Source organism: Megalops cyprinoides, chromosome 13, assembly GCF_013368585.1.
Source record: "Megalops cyprinoides isolate fMegCyp1 chromosome 13, fMegCyp1.pri, whole genome shotgun sequence".
Taxonomy (NCBI): Eukaryota; Metazoa; Chordata; class Actinopteri; order Elopiformes; family Megalopidae; genus Megalops; species Megalops cyprinoides.
Genome location: NC_050595.1, coordinates 33,154,006 through 33,181,566, shown reverse-complemented (window position 1 = coordinate 33,181,566; position 27,561 = coordinate 33,154,006). Strand labels below are relative to the sequence as shown.

Here is a 27,561-nt window from a genome sequence, read left to right as displayed (position 1 = left end):
TTCAACACAACAGATTCTTGCCCTAACAACAGCATCTTTAGGCATAAAAATGCTGGAATGGTTGGTTACCTGTGCTTTTGGTTTATGAACATAATAAAACTACTGAAGTTACAATTAGATAATCATTCTATTTTTCATCTGGTTAGAATATTATTATTATTATTTAGGAATAGTATACAGTAATCTTGTCAGTAATTCTATATGCCACAGAGCTTTTCTAAACATTCATGGCAAATCAATCTGTTTTAATCAAATCTGCTGTTTCCAAATCAAGTGGGTATTGATCCTGGGTATTGACCTGCCCTGACAGCATTCAATGTGGCATCCTGGTTTGGAATGGATCTTTGATCCTGGATTAAGTACAGTTGAAGGTAACTTGATTGAATTGCAAATCCAACACTATGCCCTTGACATGTCAACATAAGAGTCTGGCAGTTTACGCAGATTTGCATCTTGTTATCTAAACTCACTTCCATTGTCATCATCTTCCCTGGCAATGAGTTAAGGGTACTTTCTCTGAAATTTTTGGATTTTCCTTTCTCAGAAAATTTAAGGAGTAGAGATTTGTCAGTGCTAGTAAACTTGTGAGCTAAAAAAAGCTTGTAAAAAAGTGTTTTATTAATGTGTGCATTTTGATGTCAATACACCTATCAGTGATTACATTGAAATATATGAGCCTGCTGAAAAGGCAGCTATACAACTAATTGCTGTTTCCCTGAAGACCACCCCCCATCCCACCCCCATGCCTTGACATCAGGTTTACCACCAATGTGCGACCTGGAATAAAGCAAGACTTATTTTGTTTTTTCTTGCTAGCTTTTGAGAGCTTTCCTAGGTAACTCTAGCCCCCCCCCCCCCCCCCCCCCCTTACCTTCCTCCCCACCAAAATCCCCTCCAAGCCCCTCCCTGCCCCATGGCACTAGCAGGGGTACACGTTGCAGGCACGGATCTCCTTCCTGTCCTTGCAGCTGAGGGGTTGCAGGCCCTTGGACCCCTTCTTGGCTACCATATGGCGCTCCTGGATCCCGCCGCCGCACAGCTTGGTGCAGTCCATCCATCCCGACCATGGCCGCATCTTGCACCCTGCAGACGCAGGAGACAGGGGAGAGAGGGGACAAGCCCCAGAAGAGGGCTAAATGGATATCATGAGCAAGTTGACAGGGGTGGGCAGAGAGTGGGAGACCTCGACTGAATACTGTGGAGGGGTTAGTCATGGTTCTGGAGTCTGTGTTAGTTTAAGATGTGCGTCGGCAACAACTGCTTCCTTTTTTATGTCCCTCTCGTTGGAATCTCTGTGAGGGAAGCAACTAGCATCCAAGCGTGTGTCATATCTTGTTAAACAGACAAGGCTGAGGATATTAAGCCATGACGCTAGGACCTGGCTGAGGAACGAGTTTTCAAATTACTAATTATGGAGGAAATCAAATCAAGTGAAGTGAAATATCACCCCTTTTCACTAGCACTACTAGATCAAACAGCCAAATATGATCTAAGTCTACATACGGTATGTGCATGTACTCTTCCTACGTCTCATTTGAGCCAAACTGCAGGAGTCCAAAGGTAGAGTAAATGACTTTGAATGGACATGACGCTCTGGTGGTGACAGCACCCCATGATTCCATGTTTAGCCATAATGGATGATTCCCAGGCAGCACTGATATCTGCTGACAGGGATGCCATGTTCCTCTTCAGCACCAGAAACTAAGAACATTTGTCACTGATCAGAGCTTGTTAATGATGATGATTGTGATTATTTTGATGATTATGATGATAATGATGATGATGATGATGGTGGTGATTATGATGATGGTGATGATGATGATGATTGTGATGAATTTTATGATTCTGGTGATTATGATGATGATGACAATGATAGTGATGATGACTATGGTGATGGTGATAATGGTGATGATGGTAATGATGACTGTGGTGGTGGTGGTGATTATGACTATGATGATGATGATGACACTGACGATGATGACGATGATGGTTTTGTGCATCTAGTTGGCGTTGCGGCATCTTCGCGCAGGACACGGTTAAGTGTATCGCTTTCATAATTGTTGATAATTGTCAGCTGTAGTTGTAATTGACTTCGTGTTTGCAGCGACCAGTTTCATTCTGTTGTGGTGTTAATCATCGATTAGTATCACCTGTGCTCAGCTGTAACCAGCTGTTTGTACTTTGTTCGTTTGATCAAGCTAATTAGCATCACAGGTATTTAGCTAACACAGAGGCTGCCGGTACTTATAGTGTGCTCATAGTCTACATCATCAGTGTGCATCTAGTTGTTGTTTATTGCCCCCCAGGTCCCCTCGGCTTCTTCATTGATGAGCTCGACACTCTTCTGGGCTCCCTTCCTGATGACACCCCACTGACTCTACTGGGAGACTTCAATATTCCATCTGCAACCTCTGCGATGGCCAGCATAATCTCCCTCCTCCAGTCCTTCGCCCTCAACCTCTCACCATCACCTGCGACCCACAAGGCCGGCAACCAGCTCGACCTCGTGTTCGCCAGAAGTTGCGCCACAACCCACCTCACGGTGACTCCCCTCCACGTATCAGACCACTACTTCATATCATTCTCCCTCACTATCCCCTCCACCCTCAACCCCCCTACTGATCCCCCCACCTTCACTTTCAGAAGAAACTTCCACACCCTCTCACACTCTGAATTCTCCTCTACTGCTCTCTCTTCCCTCCCTCCCCTTTCCTCCTTCTCCATCATGTCTGCTGAATCTGCTACATCAGTCCTCAACACATGTCTGTCTCAATCTTTAGATGCTCTCTGCCCTACTGTCTCCAGGCCATCGCGACCATCACCCTCAGACCCATGGCTGACTGACTCCCTCCGCTCCGACAGGACTGCGCTGCGAGCTGCTGAGAGGAAGTGGAGGAAATCCAGATCCTCCGTGGTCCTGGTTGCCTATCACTCTCTGCTAACAGCATTTACAACCGCAACAACATCAGCTAAGTCCTCTTTCTTCCAATCCAAAATTAATGCCAATATAACTAACCCACGAAAACTTTTCTCCACCCTCCTCACCCCCCCTCCTCCTCCCTCCCCCTCCCTCTTCTCTGCCAATGATTTTAGAGTTTACTTCGAGGAAAAGGTGACCAGCATCCGGGACTCCTTCTCTCCCTCAACACTCTTGACCACCACGGGCAACTGCATCAACCAGCTGTCTTCCTTCATGCCGCTCAAAGACTTGGAAGTGCTCCAACTCATCACAGACCACCATGCCACAACCTGCCCTCTGGACCCCATCCCCTCTACCCTGCTCCAATCCATATCTGGTGAGATCGCCCCATTTCTTTCCTCATTTATCAACTCCTCACTAACCTCTGGCACTGTCCCCACAGACTTAAAGAAAGCTCTGTCACACCACTCCTCAAGAAACCATCCACCGACCCATCCGATGTTACAAACTACGGACCGACCGATCTCTTCTCTCATTTCTATCTAAAACCTTGGAACGTGCAGTACTTAACCAACTCTCCCCTTTTCTTCTCAGGAACAACCTCTTGGACCCCCATCAGTCAGGTTTCAGAGCTGGACACTCAACAGAAACTGCACTCCTGGCTGTGACAGAGGCTCTCCACACTGCTAGAGCCTCCGGCTTGTCATCTGTCCTCATCCTCCTCGACCTCTCTGCTGCTTTCGACACAGCCAACCACCAGACACTATTATCAAAGCTGTCTGAGATGGGCATCTCTGGAACTGCCCTCTCCTGGTTCACGTCCTTCCTGACTGGTAGATCCTCCCAGATCTACTGGAAAGGCTCCACCTCTGCACCCACCCCCCTCACTACAGGAGTTCCACAGGGTTCAGTACTGGGACCCCTACTCTTCTCAATTTATATCAACTCTCTTGGCTCAGTTATCAAATCACATGGCTTCTCCTATCACTGCTATGCTGACGACATCCAACTCTTTTTCTTTCCCTCCCTCTACCCCCCAGGTCAACGAAAGAATCTCTGCATGCCTGGCTGACATCTCCAAATGGATGACATCCCACCACCTGAAGCTGAACCTCAGTAAAACGGAACTGCTCTTCATCCCAGCCGGCCCTTCCCCCCTGCATGACCTCTCCATCACCGTCGATGGCACCACAATACCATCCTCTCAGTCAGCAAAGAGCTTGGGCATCATCCTCGACAGTAACCTGGACTTCAAGGAGTACATTGCTCGCACGTCACGGGCCTGCAGGAGGATTCGTCCGTTCCTGACAACATATGCGACGCAGCTCCTTATCCAGGCCACAGTTCTCCCTCGACTGGACTACTGCAACGCTCTCCTCGCAGGCCTCCCAGCATGCACCACCCAGCCTCTCCAGCTCATCCAGAATGCAGCTGCCCGACTGATCTTCAACCTCCCCAAATTCTCCCATGTTACTCCCCTGCTGAAATCCCTCCACTGGCTTGCTGTCGCTGCCAAGATCAGATTCAAGACACTGACCCTCGCCTTCTCTGCAATCAACAGGACAGCCCCTGCCTACCTCCAAGAACTCATCCAGCCCTACACACCAGCCCGGCCCCTGCGCTCAGCAGCAACTGGACGCCTTGCTCCCTGCATGGTCAAGGCAGGAGGTGCTCGTTCTGCCAGACATCGGCGTTTCACCTACATCGCTTCCAGTGGTGGAACGAACTCCCTTGCTACGGACAGCTTCTTCACCCCATTCCTTCAGACGGGGCCTGAAGACGCACCTCTTCAGACTCTACCTGGACTGACCCAGCACACAATTGCTGCCCCCCCTCCCATCAGTGCTGTCGTAAATTGCTGTGCTTTATAAATTGTGCTTTTAAATTGTCTCTTGTTGCCGCCTTTACCCTGACGCTCATTGTGCCGTTTGAAGTTGTCGAAGTCCGCCGTTTGAAAGTGTAGCGTATTAGTTGCCCTATAGGCTGTAATTGTACAAATCTAATAGTACTGTGTCCTCAAACAGATGCTGCTCTCAGCTGAGAACTGTCTCATTGTGGAACTGTACACATCCTGTCCCCGTACTGTCGCTATACTTGCTGTATGCACTTTTGTAAGTCGCTTTGGATAAAAGCGTCTGCTAAATAAATAAATGTAAATGTTTTAACAGTGATGGAGCTCACTGACCTTGGTGCTCCTTGGCGGTTTCGTCCTGGCTCAGCGAACTCCTCCATTTCTCGCGTGCCTCCTTCTGCCCCCGTGAGCACTTTTGGATCTTGCACTTCTTCCTCTGCACCGTCACTGGGCAGGGGGCACTGCCAAACTGTGGCTCCAGCTTGATCATCCGTGTCCGGATCACGTGACCCTTACCGCAGGACTTGTTGCACTCAGACCACTCAGACCACTCTGACACCACACAGTCAATGGCTGGAGAGGGAGAGGCAGCGTCAGCACCTTCATTAACATGCTGACAGAGAGTCCCAGTATCTCTCCACTTCAAATCCTGCATCTCTATCTCTACTCATTACTACATGCACTGTTCTCCTCCTGTGTAAGTCACTCTGAATAACAGCATCTGGTACATAACAAAATGTACAGTTGAAACAGGAATGGGAATCATAACAACATACATCTTCATTTTAACCCTTGCTTTTAGCCTTAGCCAGTTATCACCAGGAATGCTTTTCGTATTAATGACTAGCATTTCAGTTTAAAAAAATTCCAGGCAACCACAACCGGAAGAACCAAACATACTTCTTGTAACTGAGCGCTGCAAGTTGACATATGTCAGCAAGGGAAGAATTTAGGGCAAGTTTGGCTTGTCTTTCCTGCTCTTTCATCAGGGATAATGGGATTGATTCCCTTGATGTGGAAAAATACCACAAGCACACTTTATCTGTTTCATGATGTTTTCATAATTCATTCTATTAATAACATACATCAATGAATCAAGGAAAAAAACATCAAAGTGCATTTTGCATGGTATTGCTTTCACAATGCTGACAGCCCAATTGGAATTTATATAACGTAATTTATATAACGTATGAATCCCTGCTAAATGTTAAAGCACATGGCTGGAGTTTGTGCCAATAACCAGAAGAAACAGAATGTACAAGGTGATGTGAATCATCCAGTCCCTGTCAGGGTCTGCACATGTACGTCCTCCAGTGCTGGTCTTAGTTTATGTATCTTTACATCAGTGCTGGTCTTAGTTTATATGTCTGTGCTTCAGTGCTGGCCTTAGTTTATGTTTCTGTGCTTCAGTGCTGGTCTTAGTTTACGTGTCTATAAATCAACACTGCTCTGAGATTGGTATGTGCCCGTGTGGTAATGCCATTATTCTGAGTTTGATGCACTCCTGTTCTGTATTAGTGTGATGGTTACAGCACTGCTCTTATCTGTGCTGGGCTCTGCGTGGCGCTCCTGTGATGACACTCACAACACTCGGGCAGCATGCACTTCTCCACTTGCTCCAGCTCCTCAACACACTCCCCCAGTTCTGCTGGTGACTTCAGCATGCGCTGGCGCATCCGCATCCCCATCCCACACGTCACACTGCAGTCGCTCCAGTCAGACCAGGGAGATAGCATGCAGGGGATGGTGTCTGCGTGTGACGGAGTGGAGGGTTTGCCATCATACACATGCTGACACATTACATCCTGTCCTCAACCTTAAAGCAAAGCTGCCAGTACAGCACGCATACATGAAGCTATGAACGTTTGCTTCATAATCTCTGTTATGTCCTGCTCTGTTGTACTGTTTTTGAGTTTTAGGGGCCCTGGGCTACTGTGTTTTGTTTGTGTTCCTATACAGGTGGAAGTGGGGAGGCATCATTGTAGCTGGGAAACCTGACCGGAGGATGCGGTGGGGAAGGATGCACCAATGACCGTAGCAGAAGAAGAAGGATGCACCAACTACAATAGCAGAGGAACCGATTTGGAGGATGCGTGGAGACATGGACGCCGCCATCGTCGCATAGCAAATTATTACCCTATGGGTTCACATGAACTAAACAAAGAAAGACTTATCTTTCACTTGCATGGGAGTTTGCATGGGAGTCAGTAAGAATTCAGCAAGGATTTTCTCTCTGAAACCAAACCCTGGAAATATTGTCAATAATGTTATTTTCAAATGAGAACCATCTTGAACTCTTCAGGATTTGTTTGTGCTTGCTTGGAAAAGTAAGCAAAACCACAACTTTGTGATTTACTTCATATACCAAGAATGTGGAAGCAGAGGGTTGTCTCCAACAAAAGTAGAGTTTGGGGTTTTGAGATTTTATTCAGGATGCTTTCACATTGCTTTGCAACACATTTCCACCCTAGTGAATGTACCATATTTGGGGAGGGCAGCTGGGTATCCTCTGGATTTTGAATGTGAAACGTTCATGTAAATAAAGTTTCTTTTATTGAAAATTTTATGCTCATTTATAATTCATTGCCCAAGGACAACAGACACAGCATACTGAAGTGTACTCACAGCACTCTGGCATCATGCACTTCTCCACCTCCGCTACGTCTGCGCTACAGAGGGAACCATCCAAGGGGGGCATCTTCACCATGCGCTCTCGCCTTCTCATGCCCAGTCCGCAGGTGACGCTGCATGCATCCCACTCACCCCACTCTGTCACCAGGCAGCTGCTGGGGGCTGGGGGGTGGAGATGTGGGTTCAGATTACATACACATTTACCTGGGTCTTATATTATATGAAATATATATGCTTAAATATATATATATATATATATATATATATATATATATATAGAGCAGTCATGAGACGTAAAGTTAAGGGGTTTTTAGGGTTATCTTTAAATAAGGTGTCATAATGTCAAGTGCAAACAAAGAAGTTATTTAGTTTGCTTATTTAACTTCAAAATGAGAATCTAGTCATCTCTACAGAGACATGGGCCTATGGGAACATCAGTTCTCTCCTGACATCTGTACAGTGCGGGGACTCACAGCAGTCATTGTTGATGACACACTTCTCTGTCTCCTCGGTGGGCAGGGAGCAGATGGAGCCGTCCTCAGGGAACTGCTTGACGTACCGCTCGCGGGACCTCATACCCATCCCGCACGACACGCTGCAGGGGGACCAGGTGATCCACTCTGACATCATGCAGGTGGAGGAATCTGGAGTGGACATGTGAGGGAGCTGTTAGCATCCATAAATCTGTCCACCCTACAGTTAGCCACTATACCTCTGCTTATGCATCTGCCAGTACATCTCACTTTGGAAATCTGACCTCCCCCTACTCCCCCCAGCATGGCAAAACAACTGCTAAAGCAAAACCACACAGGCGCACTTAATAGTAATGGCTCCCCAATTATCTATCAATATGCATTGCGCTGTTTTGAAGTTGGATCTTGTTAGTTGCCCTATACCCTGTAGCTGTACAAATTAGCTAGTACTGTGTCCTCAAACAGACATGGGTCTCAGCTCTCAGCTGAGAACTACTGTCTCATTGTGGAACTGTACACATCTTGTCCCCGTACTGTCGTTATACTTACTGTATGCACTTTTGTACATTGCTTTGGATAAAAGCATCTGCTAAATAAATAAATGTAAAATAATAAATGTAAATATGATTGAAAAGGCTTGTTTTCAGACAGGATGGATGAACTTTAAGGAACTTAAAGTTCTTTTTTCTTTCCTTATTGTTCTGCAGTGAATTCCGAAGGGCATCATAATACAGCAGATCTAAACTAAGCCAATTAATAAAAGCTGAGAGTAAACACAGCTCAGATGAGTGTCCTAGGGCTCCATGCCAGTCAGCTCTAGGATTATTAATCAATACAAACCATTAATGGATCATTAAATAAGCACAAAGAAAATCTGCAGTAGGGGAAAAGAAGGGTGAGATGCCATGCCCGTTAATCGATAACATGTACAGAACAAGCGCAGTGAGCCCTAGACAGTTCCACACACCCATTTTTAGTGACAGACCTCAGGAAGCCATGACAGAAAATGATCTTGCAATGACCAGTTCTGTGCTCTGTCTTGAGGAGGACCCAAACTGGACACTTTAGGAGAAAACTGAACAAAAGACTAGGACATAGGAAAAGCCAGGGCAACATGCAGTGGTGAAGGGGTCCTGCGATCTCATCCACCGCTTACTGAATGGTTGGATGCAAGAAAAAAACCACATGACAGTTATTCTTCTTTGTTGTCCATGACTGGCTGGATAGCCTTATTAGTCTCTAATCTCCAGACTGTGCAACATAAACCCACCTTATTGGAGACAGAGCCAAACGCATGTTTAGCAGCGGGTATCATGTTTATGGCAAACAGAAAGCATCTCCCGGTGCTGTATGTGTTTATTTAAGTCCAGGCTTAAGCACAAAAACTGAAGGATCATAACACCATCTCGTTGCGTTGTCCCCAGTGCCACACCTTGTCAATTGAAGCAATCGCAGGCCATCACTGAAGTCTTGGCCATTTAATTGTGAGACGCACAGCAGAATCCACTGCTGCTGTGTGGAGCGCATGGCTGTTTGAGAAGCATGGTCAGGCTAACTAAAAGGCCCACCAGGGCCCGGTGGATGCTCACCCTCCTCGCTACAGCCTGGCCCCATGCAGGGCTGGAAGTCCTGGGTGTGTGGACAGGGCACAGTGCGGTCCAGCTGGGCCTTCAGCATCCTCTGCCTCATACGTTTGCCCTTTTCGCAGGTGGCTGAGCTGCACACCGACCAGGGGGACCAGTTGGAGTAAATACAGGTCTCTGGGGTATCATCTAGGACAAGACACAACAGGGGTCACCTGCTTTAAGTAATTATGCTTATTAGATTTTAACTGTAGTTTGTCTCTCCTGTAAGTGCTATCCCCCAAAAAAGTGACAAACACCTGTTTGCTCATCCAAATACTCACAGGTGATGTTTGTTTCATTACATGATGTAAAGTTATTATCTTTTATTAATGACAGTTGACGACAGATAAAATATGTTCCTGATCCTGAAAAAAATAGAAACCACTTACAGGTATTATTGAGGTTAATTTTATGGAAGTTGGGACTGAAGTAGTGGACGTTGTGGGAGAAACATTTTTCATTTTTTTAAAATTTTCTTCTAAGTCTCACTAATTGCTTTTAACAAGATTGATATCTGAAAGTCTAACTGTGGCTTGTTAATTAAATTGTCTACAGTGCTGTCTCTAATTCACATGCTGGAAACACAAAGATAAGTTGCGCACCTTCTTCCTTTTCCTCCTGGGCAATATCTGCTACAATATCATCCACGTTATCCGGGACAATATTGCACTGCTCACCCTGTGGTAAGAAGACATGCTTTGACATCATATCAAACCCAGATAATATGCTCAATTTGTCGTCTGATTGCTATTGGAGCAAACTGGTAAACAGCCACAAAGGAATTCCCTCTCCAAAGTCTCATCTGGACATAGACCTTACAGTCTGTTTTAAAATGTAAACCAGTTGATAATTTCATGAAGTCAAGGTTGATAAGAGTAACTTTCTAGCTGCATCAACATAGCAGTCTGTGGTTAAGAAGAGTGGCGCTGATAATGGGTGTGATAGTAAGTAATAAGACATTGAAGTTTCAGATGTAACTGATTGCTGTGTAAATGCTCTACACAAACATTTAGAACATTATGCGTATCTTATTAAAAAAGAGCAGTGCACACCTCATATATTAGTTTTGACCAATTATGTGACCTGAGTTCTGTTCAGTTATCCTCAGCTAAGGGAAAATCTGGACAGAATATGCTCCATTCAAAAACAATTTTACTCATGTGTGTTCTCCAATACATGAAAGTCAAATAAACTGGCCTGTATCCACAGCAACAACGGGTCCACACTTCAATAGTCTGAATCATTCAATTTTCTTCTCAAAACACTGATCCTTGTATAATACACACTACACACATTCCAGGAACATTGACTTACTCAAAAAGTTTAGATGAGGACCTAAATCTGTGGGAAAAAAATTAATAATAAGTAATATTTACTAATATTTACCTATTCAACCCAAATGAACAGGAAGTGGGAGACTGCTCAGAAAATAATCAGAGCTTTCAATCAGCATTAGAAAAGATGAGGTGGGTGGTGGAATGGCAGTTATCACAGATTGGCTGGACGAAACAGCACCTTTCTGGCGATCCTCTCCACCACCACCCTGGCCACAGGAGTGATGGGACCTCCCTCAGGGTCGTAGAAAGGGCTTTGGGGGTGATCCAGGCTAGTGAGGGGCCGGATCTTCTCCTGAGGGACTGTGGGCCTATTGGGGGACTGCAACAACATCAGCAGAGACCAGCCGGGAGTGAGCAGCTGTATGTCACTGTCACCCCCTACATGCTGGCATCTGATAAGCTTAAATTGATTGGTTGTGTAATAACCCTTCCCCCCCTTCCCCCATGCATTTTCAAAACTTAAAGTCAACCAAACATTTGTTGAGGAAAGACCCCTAGATTTCATCAAAGTTCATTACAGATCAGTAGATTTCAGCAGAGCCTGTAAGCCTCCGATGGCCTCACAGCCAGCCATCCCACTGCTGACACCATTTGTAGCAAAGGGCGAGAGCAGTCACCCCACCCGGACTCGAACCCGGGTCTACGGGGCACCAACCATGTGACTTTGATTGCGACGCCAAAGAGCCAGGCTCTCAACCCTTCGCTACAAATTGTGTCAGCAGTGGGATGGCTGGCTGCGAGGCCATCGGAGGCGTGCCCAGTGTGTGAGCCGTATGAGGGACCCCCAGGTTAGGTTGACCCCGGTGTGAAGGACCCCAGAGATGGGTGAAGCACGGTCTGAGGGACCCCAGAGATGGGTGAAGCACTAGTGAGTGGGGCATCCTGGGATGGGAGAAGTACAGCAGGGGAATGCGTGAGGGATGCCTTGGGCGCGCTTCCTGAAGGGGAGGGCAGTGTGACGGAGTGCCGTCACTACGGTTGAGTATGCGCTCTGACTGCCATACCAACGAGCCTGGCTCTTTGGCGTCGTGGTCAAAGTCAAATGTTTGGTACCCTGTAGACCTGGGTTCGAGTCTGGGTGGGGTGACTGCTCTCGCCCTTTGCTACAAATGGTGTCAGAAGTGGGATGGCCGGCTGTGAGGCCATCGGAGGCTTACAGGCTCTACAGCCTCACATATTTATTTTTTATTTTATTTTGGAATCTTTTCTGCATATCACAGCCTTTCATTGTGAGATTCACCCCCCTCCCCAAAAATGAAGAAAAACAAGGACAGTGGATCAGCATTTCCACTTCTGAATTCTTTGCAAAAGATTTTGGCCTAGTTTCACAAATCAGGGCTTACATCTTATCTCGAAGAGATATACTTCCCTGATTTCAAGTAGTCCATGATTATAGCCCCATGAAGCACTTACATTTGCAGTTAGTCATTTAGCAGATGCTGTTATCCATAGTGACTTAGAAACAGTCACACCACTGACTCAGCCATGTGCTTGGCTCGGCCACATTCTCGGCTCAGCTGCACGCTTGGTTCAGTGCACTCACCTCATAGGTGACTCCGCTGTCTGTGCCAGCATCCCAGGGGATCAGGTCCTGCACCACCTTCTGGACCCAGCCACACTCCTTGGTGCAAAGGTCCTCTGCGGATAGGCCCACGTTCCAGTCAGGGCTTGGGCCCAGCATGGTGAGGAAGGACATAAGGTGGCGTGTGCGGTCCACCGAGAACTCTGCTGAAGGGGCTGCCCGTCTACACCACAACACAGTGAGAAGGGGGTACAGAGAGGGACAGTGGGGAAGAGAAGCTATGCTCAGATCCATTACCATGTTTCCTTCAGGAGTATATGGAAATATTAATAAACATCTTAGCTCACCTCAGATTCTTATCCAGAAGTATGAATACAGTAAATACACACACACCTGTACTAACCAAGAAGTGGACTACAAGGATTGTTTCAGAGAATCTCTAAATCCCTGTATTGGCTTGTCATACTGTGTGTCATTAAAACATTGGTGATGTTGTGCACAGTCTGTGAGTGAGTCCTGCTGGCAATAAGGTCCAGCAAGCCTTGGTGACAGCAGGATAGAATGTGGCAGTGGCCCTCAGAGCTTAATGGCCACAGATAGTGCATTAATTTCCATTTGTCTGCATGCAGTCTGCATGTTATCACTGTGACTTTTTCTACCCACAGAACACAATGAAGCCCTGCAAGAGCATCTTACACATATAAACATGGTTCCCTCCACATCTAGACATGTAAAATGCCCTTGCAAGCAAAGTTTTGGGCAGAGTCAATGACATAATGGTAGGGCTGTAATGACTGGCACTTAATAAAAGTCAGCATGATCCATTTACTGAGGATTCGACATTCCTGGTCATTTTCTTACCATATTGATACATTAAGGACAAAAAGAAGCAAACATCATCTGAATACCAAACCCTGACCAACCATGCTCTTATTCTGCTGATGCAAGGAATGAGCCTGAGATTCTGCTTATCAACATTTCCTACAAAGATGTGAAATCAAGTGTTTGACTAAAGAAATACTGGAGTTATGGTCATATTCAGTTTAAGTCAGAGTAATTATCGCAATGCACAATCATACATCATAACAATACATAATAAAAATTGTAATTTCCTGTTTTGAGATAACTTTAGTAGATATTTTCACTCTTATGTAAGGCCAGATGTGTTTTCTATTTGCCCGTCATACAATAACAGGAATACCAGAATACCACACTTGTTCAATAAGTATGTTTCTGCTTGTGTTTTAAGGTAAACATAATTATTATATGTCATGCTGATGCTCAGCTGAATATAACACTTTGATGTTGATGAAATATCTCAATTTATCTAACAACAGCACATAATCAGAAAGGATCTTGGGTTTAGACATGTAGAATAAGGGTCTGCTAAATTCTGCAGCCACAGAATGGCGAGGCAAGCTGGCAGTACGATCTCTGCAAAACATGAATCACATCATTATGACATGGCAAGGAGAGATCATGCTTCAGTATGCATACACCTTTTGCAAAAAAAAAACTTTAGCAACATTTTTCCTGATAGCTGTCACACTAAAGTGAACAAGTAAATCTCATGAATTCTGTATGTCGGTTGTAGAATCACAAAACCAGCCTGCATCTGTCTGAACAGAGGCATTTTAGAAAACTCCTAAAAGCTTCCTGTGAATACCTTCCCCCATTGTTTCTCTAGAGAAACCACCACCTAACCTATACATACAGTATCTGAATTCCAACAGAAAATTCAATGTGTGTGTATAAATAAAAAAAATAAATAAAAAATAAACACACACACACACACACACACACACACACACGTGCACTGTGCACACACAATGAGAAAAGAGAAGCTGCTCTCTGCACTGTCTTCTAATACTGCAGTGCCAAATTTCACAAAAAATTAACTGCCACAGATAAACCCACTTCCATGATTTCCTGAGGACAGAAGGTTCTGGATGTACGCATGCTGCAAACTATATAATGACAGTGAGCTACATTTTACACATACATGTGAGTGGAATAAAAAATGAAGTAGAAACAGAATTTCCATTACCATTTAAATTTACAGCAACATTATTGCAGCAGGGATGTAAAAGGCTATGATTACTTAATTGTTTGGAGAGATATTTGTCACCATTTTAGCAACTATTGGCAATACATTACACACAACTCTTAATTCACCTCAACAATGTGACATACTGTACCACTAGGACATCTTAATTTCCTCCTCAAAGACTGTCTTCTCTAGGTCCCCTGTCTTGAGCAACAATCATGCTTTTAAATCTAATCAAATGAATGACCTAATTCATGTAGCAAGACTATCTTCACCCCATTATTTTTTGTCAGTAGACTGCTAATCAACTGGTTTTTCAAGGTGCAGAAATTAAACTTGAAATCCTGCTTTGCACTGAGTTGATGTGGAGCAACTTGGTACATACTGTAAGAGGCTTGAATAAGTCATTCGAATGGCTATAGGGAGAGGAAAGTAACCTCTTGTTGGGAAAGTATGGTTCTTTGCCCTGGTCTGGGTTTTTATGTTTCTCTTCATTACTCCAGACCAGACCAAAGGCAGATAAGTCAACAAACACACACACACAGTAGGCAAGAGGGCGAACGGCCTACCACCATAAATAGCCCTAAATCGTGACCTCAGGTCACATACCTACTAAAAGTCAGCAGCCATCACTTTAAGATTGCAAGAAGTTACCTAAAACCTAGTCCTAAAACCTCAAACTAATGATTGCCTTTTTGGATTCACATTTGATTTTGCCAGATAAAAGCAGAAGTACAGCATGGTACGCCCACTTTGTGTATTGGTAAGCATTAATCTGCCCCTCAGATGTAGAATCTTGGCTAAATGGTGGCCACAGTCATGTTTGGTTTAATCTGAAAGAGGTTCAGGTGCCAAATAATTCTAATATAATATTAAAGAACTCTGCCTTTTCTGCCAATCTTAAAGTCACTTCTTAAAAACAGTAATGCCCTGATAGACCACAACTGCAGAGGGTTGCCTTCCCCCCCCAATTCCCCTTCCTCAGCACAATGTTTGTGTGTGTGTGTGTGTGTGTGTGTGCGTGTGTGTGTGTGTGTGCATGTGTATGTGTGTGTGTGTGTGTGTATTTCTTTGTGTGTATCTATCTTACCCTTCTATACCTCACAGTTAATTGTACTCTCGTGTCATGGGAAAAATGTTGGAAAACCCAAGGAAGTGTGATAACGTGTATTTCTCAATATAGCAGCAAAACCACCATTTTACCAGTTCCTCTCCGCTAACTCTCTCCTCTCAATCCATGCCTAGTAATGTTTGGTGTCATTGCAATGCTCATGAAGAGCTGAGTGTAAAAATGAGAATCTGGTAATTCCAGATGTTTCAGTCTAAAGCACAAAATTAAGTCCTGATGAAACTTTCAGGCACTCCCCCCACCATAAAATTAATCATGTGTGGGTTAGGGAGGTGGAGAGAGCTTCTTCTTAAGTCAGGCCTAGAACAGGCCTGGTTACTCAGTCAATTGCTCAGTCATCCGCTCAGTCATCCAGTACGCTCAGTTTTTGCTTGCGTTCACACACAGTTCACTGGAGATTCTCAGGTCTTTGTCACCTAGCATCTACATGGGCTCCTCTCATCCAATCAGATCACGCAGCAATTAGAGGCGCGAGTTTTGTACCAGTGACGGAACTGTACTGCCCACGTGGACTATAGCGTTTGAAGTAGCTCTATATAAGTGCGGCAAAAGCAGTGTCCCTTCTCTCCCTTGCTCCCGGGGGCTCCCCGGGCCCCCGGTCTCCCTGTTCCTCGGGCTCCCAGGCTCCCTGCTGCTGATGGCATCACACCTCATCTAGCTCTGCTACGGGACCCCTCCTTGCTCTGGGAGGGGGGAAGTCCTTTCCCCCCGAAACAGATGCACTTAATTTTTCTGAAATCAGAAAGCTCTAAAAGAGAAAGACTCCTTGATCATTGATGCCTCCTGAAATCAAACCGATGCATCCTGAGCTCACTGCCAATGTATCATGAACTCATCCTCAACTCTGGAGGGCCAACGTCTTTGCAGTACGACCTGTTATGAATTCACAACGGCTCTGGAAGCAAGACCCTCGACAATGAACGACGGACCTTAGAGACCGAAATGCCCTGACACGAAGTTGGAAGCAGTTGAGAAAGACAGCTACTTCACTGAATACGAAGCTGACTGTGTCTCTTCATCGTTCCTGTGTCGACAACATTTGTACCTGGCAAGGACACCAGAAGACCTAGCTGTGGGTAATATGTAGCACTTCTTTTACGCATGAGTGCGACCCAACACGAAGTTGGAGGCTGTCAATGAAGACGGCTATTACGGGTGCAAAGACAACCGGATCTCTTCAACATCCTCATGTCAACGTCGTGTGTCTGGCAAGGAAAACCAGGAAAAGCAGACCTGGACGTCACGTTTGTTCCCCCAAGATGGTCAGGCAGCAGATCTCTCTTGCGCGTCTCAGTGACTTCGGCAACAAAGCCAGAAGCTGCCGGTGGAAAACAGAATGCGGCCTCCCAGTAGGCCTGCCAAAAATGAGCTTTCATCTCCTCAAGTCTGATGGACTGCCCCTCCTCAATAGCTTGATGAGTATGATTATTATTATTTAATACTGGCATTGTTTATTGCTTAGCTGATTTGATCTTGTACGAGATGTGATTATACATATCCGCAACCCATACAACGATATTTTTTTCCCGTTACAATCGTTATGAGACTGGTTAGATTGACTTACAAATAGTTGAGCTAAACTTGTCAAGTTAGGTAACTTGCACGGTTAGACACATATCTAATGATGTTTGCCAGCGCGTGTCAAACTACGGTTATCGCTTCATGATCTCCTGTAGTTTGACTGCTGCTGATAACCGCTCTGAAACACACAAATCCTTATCATCACGTTTCCCCTTTATATCTTGTCCTGTCTCACAGTAACCTTCTCGCGATTGATTCATTAATTCATTTTCTGTTCTCTTTGATTAGATATTCTAGTTTATGTCGTTTCGTCAGTATTTGTCTGCGTTGTGTTAATAAATTTGTTTTATTAATTACATTGTCATCTCGTCTGAATTTTGTATTGACAAACTGGGCTTAAACTGGCTTGAAAGACCTCATTTTATTAATTATTATGTTCGTTGAGGAATGTTAACTATCCTCAGCAAATGGCTGATGCCTCTGTGGGGGTAGGCATGTGCCCTACATAATTGGTAACCCGTATGACGCAGACTAACATTCCTCCTACATTCTCCTGCAACTTTTTGGATGTTTTCTTTTGGAGTTTTGCTGCTATTGTGAGTGGTTCCTGTGTTCTTCCTCGGGAGATATAAACAATCGCCTTGGGTCATTTTCTCTTCACGCATTCATTCATCCATTCAGTGATCCATCCATGTTCTTGTTTTGTTAATGTCTATGTAATTTTGTGTCTGTTAAGGTAGTGTTATGGCTCTGAGATCGTTGGAAACTGAAATGATGTCTTTATTTGCATACAGTACAGGGAAGTGAGATCCGATCACAAGTGGTCACTCGAGAGGCATGTGGAGACACATTCTAATGCCAGGTGTGAACTGACGTACTTAGAGCTGTCCACTTGTGATCGGATCACCCAAGACGCATGTTAATGCCAGGTGTGAATGTCAGGAGGTAAATTGACAGTTGCCGCCATTGTTGAGCTCCTCAATTAGGGAAATTAATTGGGAACCGCGGGTGCGTGCTTGAGTCGGGGAGATTGAATTATTGCCGCCGCCAAATTAGCGGGGTCCGCGGCTGTTCTGAATTGTCATTATTACCGGGAGTACAGGTATAAAAACACAACGATTCAGGCAGTCGGAAAAACGTACGGCTCGGGAAAGAAACGCTCTGCACCGCAGGTTTTATTGGGGAAGATTAATTTCGGTTTGGTTTATTTATTTATTTATTTTTTTTTTTGCTTTCGGTTATTTTTGGTTTTGAATTTGGTTGACATTTTCGGCCGGGTTTTTCCTTTGTTTTGGGAATATTTTTGTTAAGTTTTGCTTTCTTTTGTTTCTTTTTTGGTTTGGTTTTGGGAGAGATCCCGGCCGGCCCTTACGTTCCGTGAGGTGAGCCGGGAAGCCCGTGAGCTGGAGCTGGAATTGGGGGGGGGATGAGAGGACGGCCTCTTATTTTTCTCATTCCCAGCCCTCCAGGAAGCCTGCGGTTCCGTTGCTGGCTGGGGACATGGAGCAGTGGAGGAAGTGCAGACAGAGCTGCAGCGGGAGCTCCAGGCACAGATGGCCACGCTGGGGAAAACCCTACTGGGTGAGATTCAGCAGCAGTTCTCGCAGATCCCGGGCCTCCAGGTTGTGGACGATGCGGCACCCAGGGAGCAGGTGCCCAGTGGGACTGGACCAGGGCGGAGGCCGGGCCGGTTCCAGTGGGACGCTGAGGGCCGCCCCATCAGCGTGGAGTGTGGGCAGGCCGGACACAAGCAGCGTGACTGCCCCCAGAGGGTGCCGTTAAACTCCCGACCCCAATCCGCGGTAGGACGCGCAGGCGGAGTGTACCAGCAGGGGGGTGAGGAACGCCCAAGGAGCGAGGAGGTTCTGGGCGCTTGCCCCCAGGTTGAGGTAGAGGCTGGGGGAGTAAAGGTGCCGTACTGGCTAGATATGGACTCGCAGGCTACCCTGTTCAGCAAGGGATTTTTTAGGAGTTGGTACGGGGAGGCGCCTATGCGGGACTGGGCGGGCCTGCAGTGGCTGCCTCTAAGGGCAGCCAATGGGCTTGACATCCCCTTTGCAGGGTATGTCGTTATGATTTCGTGGTCGGGGGTGTGAGTGTTCCAGAGAAGGGGGTGATCATTGTTCAGGATCGTTGCCTGGGGTCTGAGGCTGCAGTCCTGGGCATGAATGTGATTGCCCACTGCTGGGAGGAAGTGGTGAAGGGTGCACAGCCGGGGTCCTTAACCTTTTCCGCCTCCCAACAGGGAAGAGCACACCAGCAAATTTAAGGATTACCTTTGGGGCGCGAAAGTCATGGCCTTCACTGACCACAACCCCTTGGTACATCTCACCACGGCGCGGCTGGGGGCAACGGAGCAACGATGGGCAGGCCAGCTGGCAAGCTTTGACTTGGAAATCAAGTATCGTCCAGGGGGCCGCAATGCTAATGCCGACTCACTGTCCCGGTTATCTGAGGGGTGTGGGGTTGTGGGGGTGGTGCAGGCGGCCAGTGGCCCAGCGGTGGAGGACGCGTGGGACTGGTCGGCGCTGCAACAGGAGGATGACCATCTACGGGCCTTGGCTGAGCGGGTGCAGCAGGGGGAGCCCCCTCAGCAGGAGGAGCGGAAGGTGGCCCTGGCAGAAGTGGGTAAGTGGTGGAGGGAGTGGGAGAAGCTCCGGATAGAAGGGGAGGTCCTGTACCGGTGGGTGAATGATCCGGTTGAGGATCGGCTACTGTGGCAGGTGCTGGTGCCCTTTTGTTGTCGTCCCTCAGCTTCAGCCGGAGAAGCCGGTGTATGCGGTCTGGCCGGAAGGGGGTGGTGAGGAGCGGACCCTGTACCAGAACAACTTGTGTGCCTGCCCGGTGGGAGACGCCTGGACGGAGCCCCCTAGCACGGAGGAAGCTGGGTGGGTTCTGGAGCCAGAACGCCCAAGGTGTGCGTGGGGCTGGAACCCAGTGTGGGTCGCGGCCCAGGGTCCTGTGGATGAGCCTGCTATTCCCCTAGAGGAACAGCCCCAGAAGGAGGCGGCAGAACCTCCTGAGCTGCTGGAAGAGGCACCCCTCTGTCACTCCCAATGTGCAATGAGAGGGCAGCCCCCGCGCCGGTACATCGAGGAAGTGTAGTCAGGGCGACTACCGGTAAAGCGGGGGGAAAATCTGTCAGGAGGTAAACTGACAGTTGCTGCTGTTGTTGAGCTCCTCAATTAGGGAAATTAATTGGGAACTGCGGGTGCGTGCTTGAGTTGGGGAGATCAACCGCCGAATTAGCAGGGTCCGCGGCTGTTCTGAATTGTCATTATTACCGGGAGTACAGGTATAAAAACACAATGATTCAGGCAGTCGGAAAAACGGACAGCTCGGGAAAGAAACGCTCTGCACCGCGGGTTTTATTGGGGAAGATTAATTTCGGTTTGGTTTAATTTTTTTCTTTTTTTGTTGCTTTCGGTTATTTTTGGTTTTGATTTTGGGTGATGTTTTCAGCCGGGTTTTTCCTTTGTTTTGTTTTAAAGTTTCGCTTTCTTTTGTTTCTTTTTTGGTTTGGTTTGGGGAGAGATCCCGGGAGGGGATCTCCTTTTAGCATCTGTGGCGGACGGATCTATTGGGGGGAACCTGTGTTGGGTAACGGGGGCCAACATCGGCGTTTGTGGCTCCTGACATGAAGAGGGCCTAAGTAGCTCCTTCACTGTAACACATCATGAATAAGAGAATAAAGTTAAACACTCACAGAGTTATGCTGTTTAAGTACCCTTTCTTGTACCTTTCAGTCTGTGCCTTTTATGGGCCACAGAGTGAAAGGTACTGTTTTAAGCTGCTCATTTCTATAGTCCATCAGTTTGGGGGCATGTGCTTATGAACTATTGAAATGAATGGTGGCCATTTGAATTGGGCCATAATAAACATCACACATAGTTCTCTTCACAAAAAATCAGACTTCTTCTACCCCAAATCCAACAAATTCAAGATACTATTGACATATTTGCCACAAATAATACAAACAGTTATCTTGTAAACATTTTTCAGACAGGTATCTAAGACTTACTTTGGAATTCTGAATACCAAATCACCAAACCTTTCTGCAACTTTTTGGAGGCCAGGCATGAGCAAAAAAATCCTAGATATTCACATGGATCCTGCTTCTTCTTAACTACTTACACATTGAGGGGTTGCCATGCTGGCCACTGAGCCTTCGCTTTGATGACTGTCAGAACGTCATCGCCCTGTGGAGGACAAACATGAGAGCAAACAAAAACAAAAATCAGTCATTAAGTAGAGTGGCAGATTGCACTAGTCAGGAATTTGCTCTGCAAGCTTCAGCATAATTATTGCCTTCCACTGTGAAAAGAGAAAGGGAGGGCCACTGAAGCTGGAAGGGTTCAGCAGCACAAGCAGATGTGAGATTATATGTGTGACACTCACTGATCATATTAATATTAATCATAATAATAATGTGGCCATTATGTCGAGATTCGGTCAGAACACATTGTCGCCGCGCCCATGCGAGTCTCCCTTTGTGCATCAAAATAAATCCTTTCAATTGAAAAGTAGTCATCAGTGTGTTACTTTGCCAGTCCTGACTTGGTTCCATGAATGGAGAAAAATTCCCAACAGTTTGCAAGTAAAGAACGTGAACTTGAGCTCATTCAGGTTTGCGCGAGATTCGGAATCCTTGGATGTCTTAAAGTTACTGCTTGATGAATAAACACGGATGGCGTTATTCTATACTCGAGACATTTTTATTAGTGCAACTAATCAGATAGACAGCTCCGCAGCTTGCAACCAGCTGCCCATGTCCCACGTAACAATCACTGCGCATGTAGATGTACGCATAAAATAGTCCCTGGAGCAACTCATTTAAAAAATGGAAGAAATGAACTGGGACTGTGAACTTGTTCTTTTTTTATTTTTTTTTTATTTAACAACAACAACAACTACAAAAAACAAAGAGCAAAGGGAAGCAATGAAGAAAAAACAAAGGAAAAGGAAAAACAAAAAACAAACAAAAAAAACAAAACCCAAAATAACATTCAATAAATACATAAATAAAATGAATACATCATTCTTTCTATATATGTATTTACGTTTAAAGGTTGAGGCATAAAGCATTACAAGACTGACAAGACGTGATGGGGCAGGACAGGCAAGACCAGACTGGTGGGAAAAACTGCACACTGTGTTTTCATGTAGGTTTGTTGGAATGGAAAGAAAAGAGAAAAATATATAAGAAAGGAAAAAAATATACAAATAAATAAAAATTAAAAAGAATAGTAATGCTAAGGGTCATTTGTGGAGAGAGGATTCAGCGTTGAAGGTATTGTAAAAAGGGGACCATTTATCTTCATAGGATTTAATGTTGTTTTTCAAAGATGCTGTAAGTTTTTCTAGATTTGAATGGTCTATTAGTAGATTGAGCCAGTGAGCTTATGGATATCTTTCCAGTTCAGTAATATGGTCTTTTTGGTGATGGTTAGTGATATTAATATGAATGATTTGAGATGTTTCGGTGTATGTAGTGTAGAGACATCGCCAAGTAAAGCTATGATGGGGCATAAGGGGATGCTGAGGCTAAGGATCTCAAATAGCCTGCTCAAGACCTCCGACCAAAGGTTTTGGACGTGTGGGCAGAGCCAGAGGGCATGGAAGTAATCGTCTATTGAGGTTGAACAATATGAACATGTATTACTTTGGCTAAAGCCCATGTGGTAAAGTTTGTGGGTAGTAATGTGTGTTCTATGGAGGACTTTATACTGTATAAGCTGGGTTTTGGAATTACATGTCATAGAGAATGAGTTATTGCATATGCTTTGCCAATTAATATCTGTTGGTAGGTTGTTTATGGTCCACTTGTCTATAGGGATTGATATAGTGCTGTCTTCAGATGCTAGGAGTTTGTATATTTGGGATAACATTTTTTTAGGTTTGAGTGATTGTAACTTTAAATTGAGGGGAGGGCTGTGATTATTAAAATTCCCAGTGTTGATGTTTTTTTATGACTTCTTTTAACTGGATATACTACTGGAAGTAGCAGTGGTCCGGTATGTTATATTTTTTTTGGATGTGGTCGAAGGTCATGAGCAAGCCATCATCGAGTAACTGTCCCAGGCTGGTTACTCCTCTCTCATTCCAGGTTGAGAAGAAAAAGGATTTGTTATTGATTAAAAACATGGGGTTATGCCATAATGGAGTAGGGATAGATGCTGAGAGGCTGTAATGGAGAATTTCATTTGACTTCCACCAAGCAGTTAGGGTGGTGCTGATAGTGTTGTTGTTTTTGTAACAAGTGTGAGTTTTTATGGGTTTATCTATAAATGGGAGATTTTTCATGTTCAATTCTTGAGCTAAAGTGTTTTCGATATCTAGCCAAGGTAGATTGGTGTTATTTGTCCAGTGGCAGATATACTGTAATTGGTGTGAGAGGAAATAGTAAAAGAAATTTGGGGCCCCGAGTCCTCCGTATTGTTTGAGCTTTTGGAGGGTGGATAGTTTAATTCGTGGTTTTTGGTGTTTCCAGTAAGATCTAGTGACTGCACTATTGAGAGACGAGAACCAGCCCAGGGGAGGGGTGACAGGGGTCATGGCAAAGAGGTAGTTTATTTTTGGGAGGATGTTCATTTTAACAGTTGAAATTCGGCCAATTAGAGATAGTGGTAATTTATTCTTTATTTATTTATTCTATATTTATACTTTCCAGATTGTCTTTTATTTCTTGTAGTAGGGGGGTATAGTTTGAATAATTAGTTTAAATTTGGAGAAATGTGGATTCCAAGGTATGTAATAGATTTTGCTGTTCATTTAAAGAGGGGAACCCCAGCCTCAGCATCCCAGTTGAATTTGGATATAGGCAGAATCTCTGATTTTGTCCAGTTGATGGAGTAGCCAGACACCCTAATTACTGATCAGATTATGGACTGCTGGAAGTGAGGATGAGGGGTTAGTAATGTATAACAGAATGTCATCGGCATACAGACTGATTTTATGGTGGTGTGAGTTTGATTGGATGCCTGAGATACGGTCACATTGCCTAATGGAAGCAGCCAGGGGTTCAATAAAAAGTGCAAACAGTAGTGGGGATAGAGGACATCCTTGTCTAGTACCTCTTTGTAACTGAAATGGTTTTGATTTTGGTTTTGAAGTCCATTGGTTATGCAGATGCAGTGGGTGAGTTGTACAGTGTTTTAATCCAATTGGTGAAATATGACCGGAATCCAAAGTGATTAAGGGAGGTGAAGAGAAAGGACCAATCTACCCTGTCGAATGCCTTTTCGGCATCAAGGGTTGCTATGATGAATAGTGGATTGTTTGAGGAGGTGTTATTTTTATAGAAATTGATCAGGTTGAATACTCTTCGTGTGTTTTCTGAGGAATGCCTCCCCTTGATGAAGCCGGTTTGATTGTAATATAGGCAGTGTTCATATGATGGGGAATAGTGGTATTTTGGTGGATTTCAGATATCACTTTACAAAAGAGAGGTGAAAGGAGAGGCCAAAACTGTTTATAAAATTCTGCAGGGTAGCCATCTGGTCCAGGTGATTTATTGTTAGGCATGAGATGAAGCGCTCTGGTGATTTCTTCTAAGAAGAGAGGTACCTCTAGATCTTCTGCTTGGGTTTGAGTTAGTTTAGGTAGGGAGACATTCCTGAGAAATCTTTCAGCATCTTTAGGCGAGGAGTTCTGGTCTGAAGTGTAAAGATTTGAGTAAAAAGATCTAAAAGAGTCATTAATTATGGAGGGGTTTTGAGTTTTATTTCCGGATGAGTCTATGATTGAGGTAATGATAGATTTCTCTGTTTGTTGCTTTAACTGATTTGTTAATAGTTTGCCTGTTTTATTTCCAAATTCAAAATGTTGCTGTCAGAGTATGAGGAGGGTGCCTTCAGTTTTCTTGTTCAATATGTTGTTTAACTCATATTTAGTTTTCAGGAGTTCTTTCATTACTGAATCGGTAGGTGCGTGAGAGGCCAGAAGGTCCAATCTCTTCCCCTCTTTTTGCAGGTTGTTTTCTTTTGCAATTTCTTCTTTCTTTTTGTATGTACAGTATGATATAATTTTCCCTCTCATGACTGGCTTTGCAGTTTCCCATAGTGTACATACTGTTATTCCAGGAGTGTTATTGATTTCTATGAAGGATGCCCATTCATGTTTGAAGTAGTCGTGAAATTCTTTGTCCTTAAGTAATGAGTTATTGAAGCGCCATCTGAGAGGAGGGAGGGGCTGATGTTCTGCTAAGAAGTTAATGCTAATGGGGGCATGATCAGAGATGATAATGCTATGGATGGCTGAGTCATTTATTCTGTGTGTGATAGAGTTGTTAACCAAAAAGTAGTCTATACGGGAGTATGATTTATGGTAAGGTGAATAATATGAGTATTCAGTATTACCGGGGTTATTCATTCTCCAGATATCCATCAGTCCATAATCTGTCATGTACTGTTTAAGCAAGGATGAGGATATGATGATATGATGATATGGGAGTCAGGAAAATTAGACAGTTCTGAGAATAATGAGTGTAAAAAGGAGGAAGACTCTGCATTGGGGCCATAGATATTTGCTAGAGTTAGAGTGTCTTTTCCAATAGTACCAGTGATAATGATATAACGTCCCTCTGGATCGATCAAAGTTGAGTTGTGAGAAAATGAAATGTTTTTACTGATTAAAATGGAAACGCCTCGTTCCAAAAAAAGACTGTGAACTTGTTCAAAATTCAAAATTGTGAACTATGAACATGAACATTTTAATCTGTGTGAACTGAACTTTGAGCTAGCTCTTGTGAAATGTGAACTTGCACAACACTGGCTGTCTATACGGTGCAGTAAGCAGGTGGTGTTTGCATACTTTAAAACAAGGGCAGTGATACTTCTGAAAAGAATGCATGATGCACTAAATTGGTCTATTGCACACATAACCAAAGAACATCTAGTTCACATGCCAGTGAAGGACACTGAATACTTTATTGTAAACCTTATGTATTCCTACCCCTTACTTCACAAAAAGCACGGCTTTGTTCAACATGAGGCATCACACAGGAAATATGGAGTGACCTTCTTCTGACATTGGTCCCTGTCTTGCATTAATTTTTAAGCAGAACAGCATGAACACTAAGCAGCCTTATTCTTGCAAACACAAAATATTGAAACCCACCCAAATTGGTTGTGAAGTGTGATCAAGTTTACCCTGCAGGGACAATGCTTTCCCCAGACACTTTCAATATTTGCTTTGCTGTTTCTCAACAGCCATAACACTCGCATTAGCTTGATCATTTCAGCTACCTTGGCAAAATTAGATGCAAGATATGTTAGCATGACAAACTCATAATCAGCACATGAAATATTTAATATCTGCTCATGCAGTTTCCCCCTCTGATTCACCTATAACTTTTGTCAGGCAGTTGACAAAGTGACAGGAGAGAGCAAAAAAGCTACAGCTGATCAGTAGCTGAGGCCAGTGGGGAAAAGCACAGGATTAACAGATAAATTCTGTAAAGTAATTATGTGTCAATGTGCAGTTCACAAACCATTAATTAGTGATCCAATTAAGATATACTTTATTATTATTATTATTGGTCATATACATTAGCCATTAAAGAACTGCATGTTTCAACAAACCCTAATTCTGCTTCATTCCAACATTAAGAGCTTATAAAGCATTTGTGGATGAGATTTGCATATTCAGCACCAACAGCAGAGTGTAGATGTCAGAAAAACCCAAGCCCCAGCACTTAGAGACAGGAGTGGTGGCCGCTGTGTACAAAAACAGTGCTCATCACTACCGCCAGCATTCATCATTGTGCTCCCATGATACATCTGTCTGCTTAAGAGCAAGGTGGTTGGGGGTGGGCTGTGCACAAAATGCATAATACTGAGCTTTACCACAGATCCCTCATCCACCACAACACCATGTTAAAAGGGACTTGTAATTGATGGATCCCCAGCGTGATATCCATTCTCTACAGAAATAATTGCATTTTCTTTCCCCCATGAGTGGTAAGTACAGATGATGCTCCATGCTGTTTTTAATCCTTACTGTGTCTCTCCATTGTGAGGGGGTCTGTACATCCAGAGTCGGTCCTGACCTCCCCAGGGCCCTAAGCAAAATTCAGCTAAGGGGCCCTCCTACCTGACCTGTGAGCCATGTAAATCATTTGCCATTGCCACACAGTCACACCTGACACCCCAGTGCTCTCACTTCAATCCTCCTTCTTTTAAAACATCGGTCTAAGAATAAGTAGACCTATACAGAACAGAATGAGGTATAAACAAACAATATTTATTGAATAGAATACTTTCTATAGAATCTTAAGATAACTGAATATTAACATAAACATAAATAAGAAATTGTAGAAAATATGTAGAAAATAATAAAATATAACACTGAGCTTTGGCTCTGCTGCCTGGTAAGTAGTCCAGTCCTCACAATATTATACAATTAGCTTTGGCTATACAATGTAAACATAAGCCTATAGGCTATGGCTGCAGCTCTATGTCTCAAAATAGTAAAATAAAACCTATACAGCTGTGTGATTAGCTGC

At 44.5% G+C, this 27,561-nt stretch overlaps 1 protein-coding gene across 2 annotated transcripts in view; it reads right to left on the bottom strand.

Moving 5' to 3' along the window:
* Positions 1-868: 868 nt before the first annotated feature.
* The window catches only part of LOC118787891 (spondin-1-like), a 101,166-nt gene continuing 74,473 nt past the window's right edge, over positions 869-27,561 (bottom strand). The window contains exons 7-16 of one of the 2 annotated variants that reach the window (XM_036543640.1): positions 21,192-21,256; positions 12,382-12,583; positions 11,017-11,157; positions 10,104-10,179; positions 9,466-9,648; positions 7,877-8,047; positions 7,398-7,565; positions 6,358-6,522; positions 5,106-5,345; positions 869-1,083 (exon numbers count right to left, since the gene is read on the bottom strand). In XM_036543640.1, coding sequence (XP_036399533.1) covers positions 920-1,083; positions 5,106-5,345; positions 6,358-6,522; positions 7,398-7,565; positions 7,877-8,047; positions 9,466-9,648; positions 10,104-10,179; positions 11,017-11,157; positions 12,382-12,583; positions 21,192-21,256 — 1,575 coding nt within the window. In that variant the 3' untranslated portion in view covers positions 869-919. The remainder of the gene's footprint in view (positions 1,084-5,105; positions 5,346-6,357; positions 6,523-7,397; positions 7,566-7,876; positions 8,048-9,465; positions 9,649-10,103; positions 10,180-11,016; positions 11,158-12,381; positions 12,584-21,191; positions 21,257-27,561) is intronic. The other variant, XM_036543641.1, reaches the window with a different exon arrangement.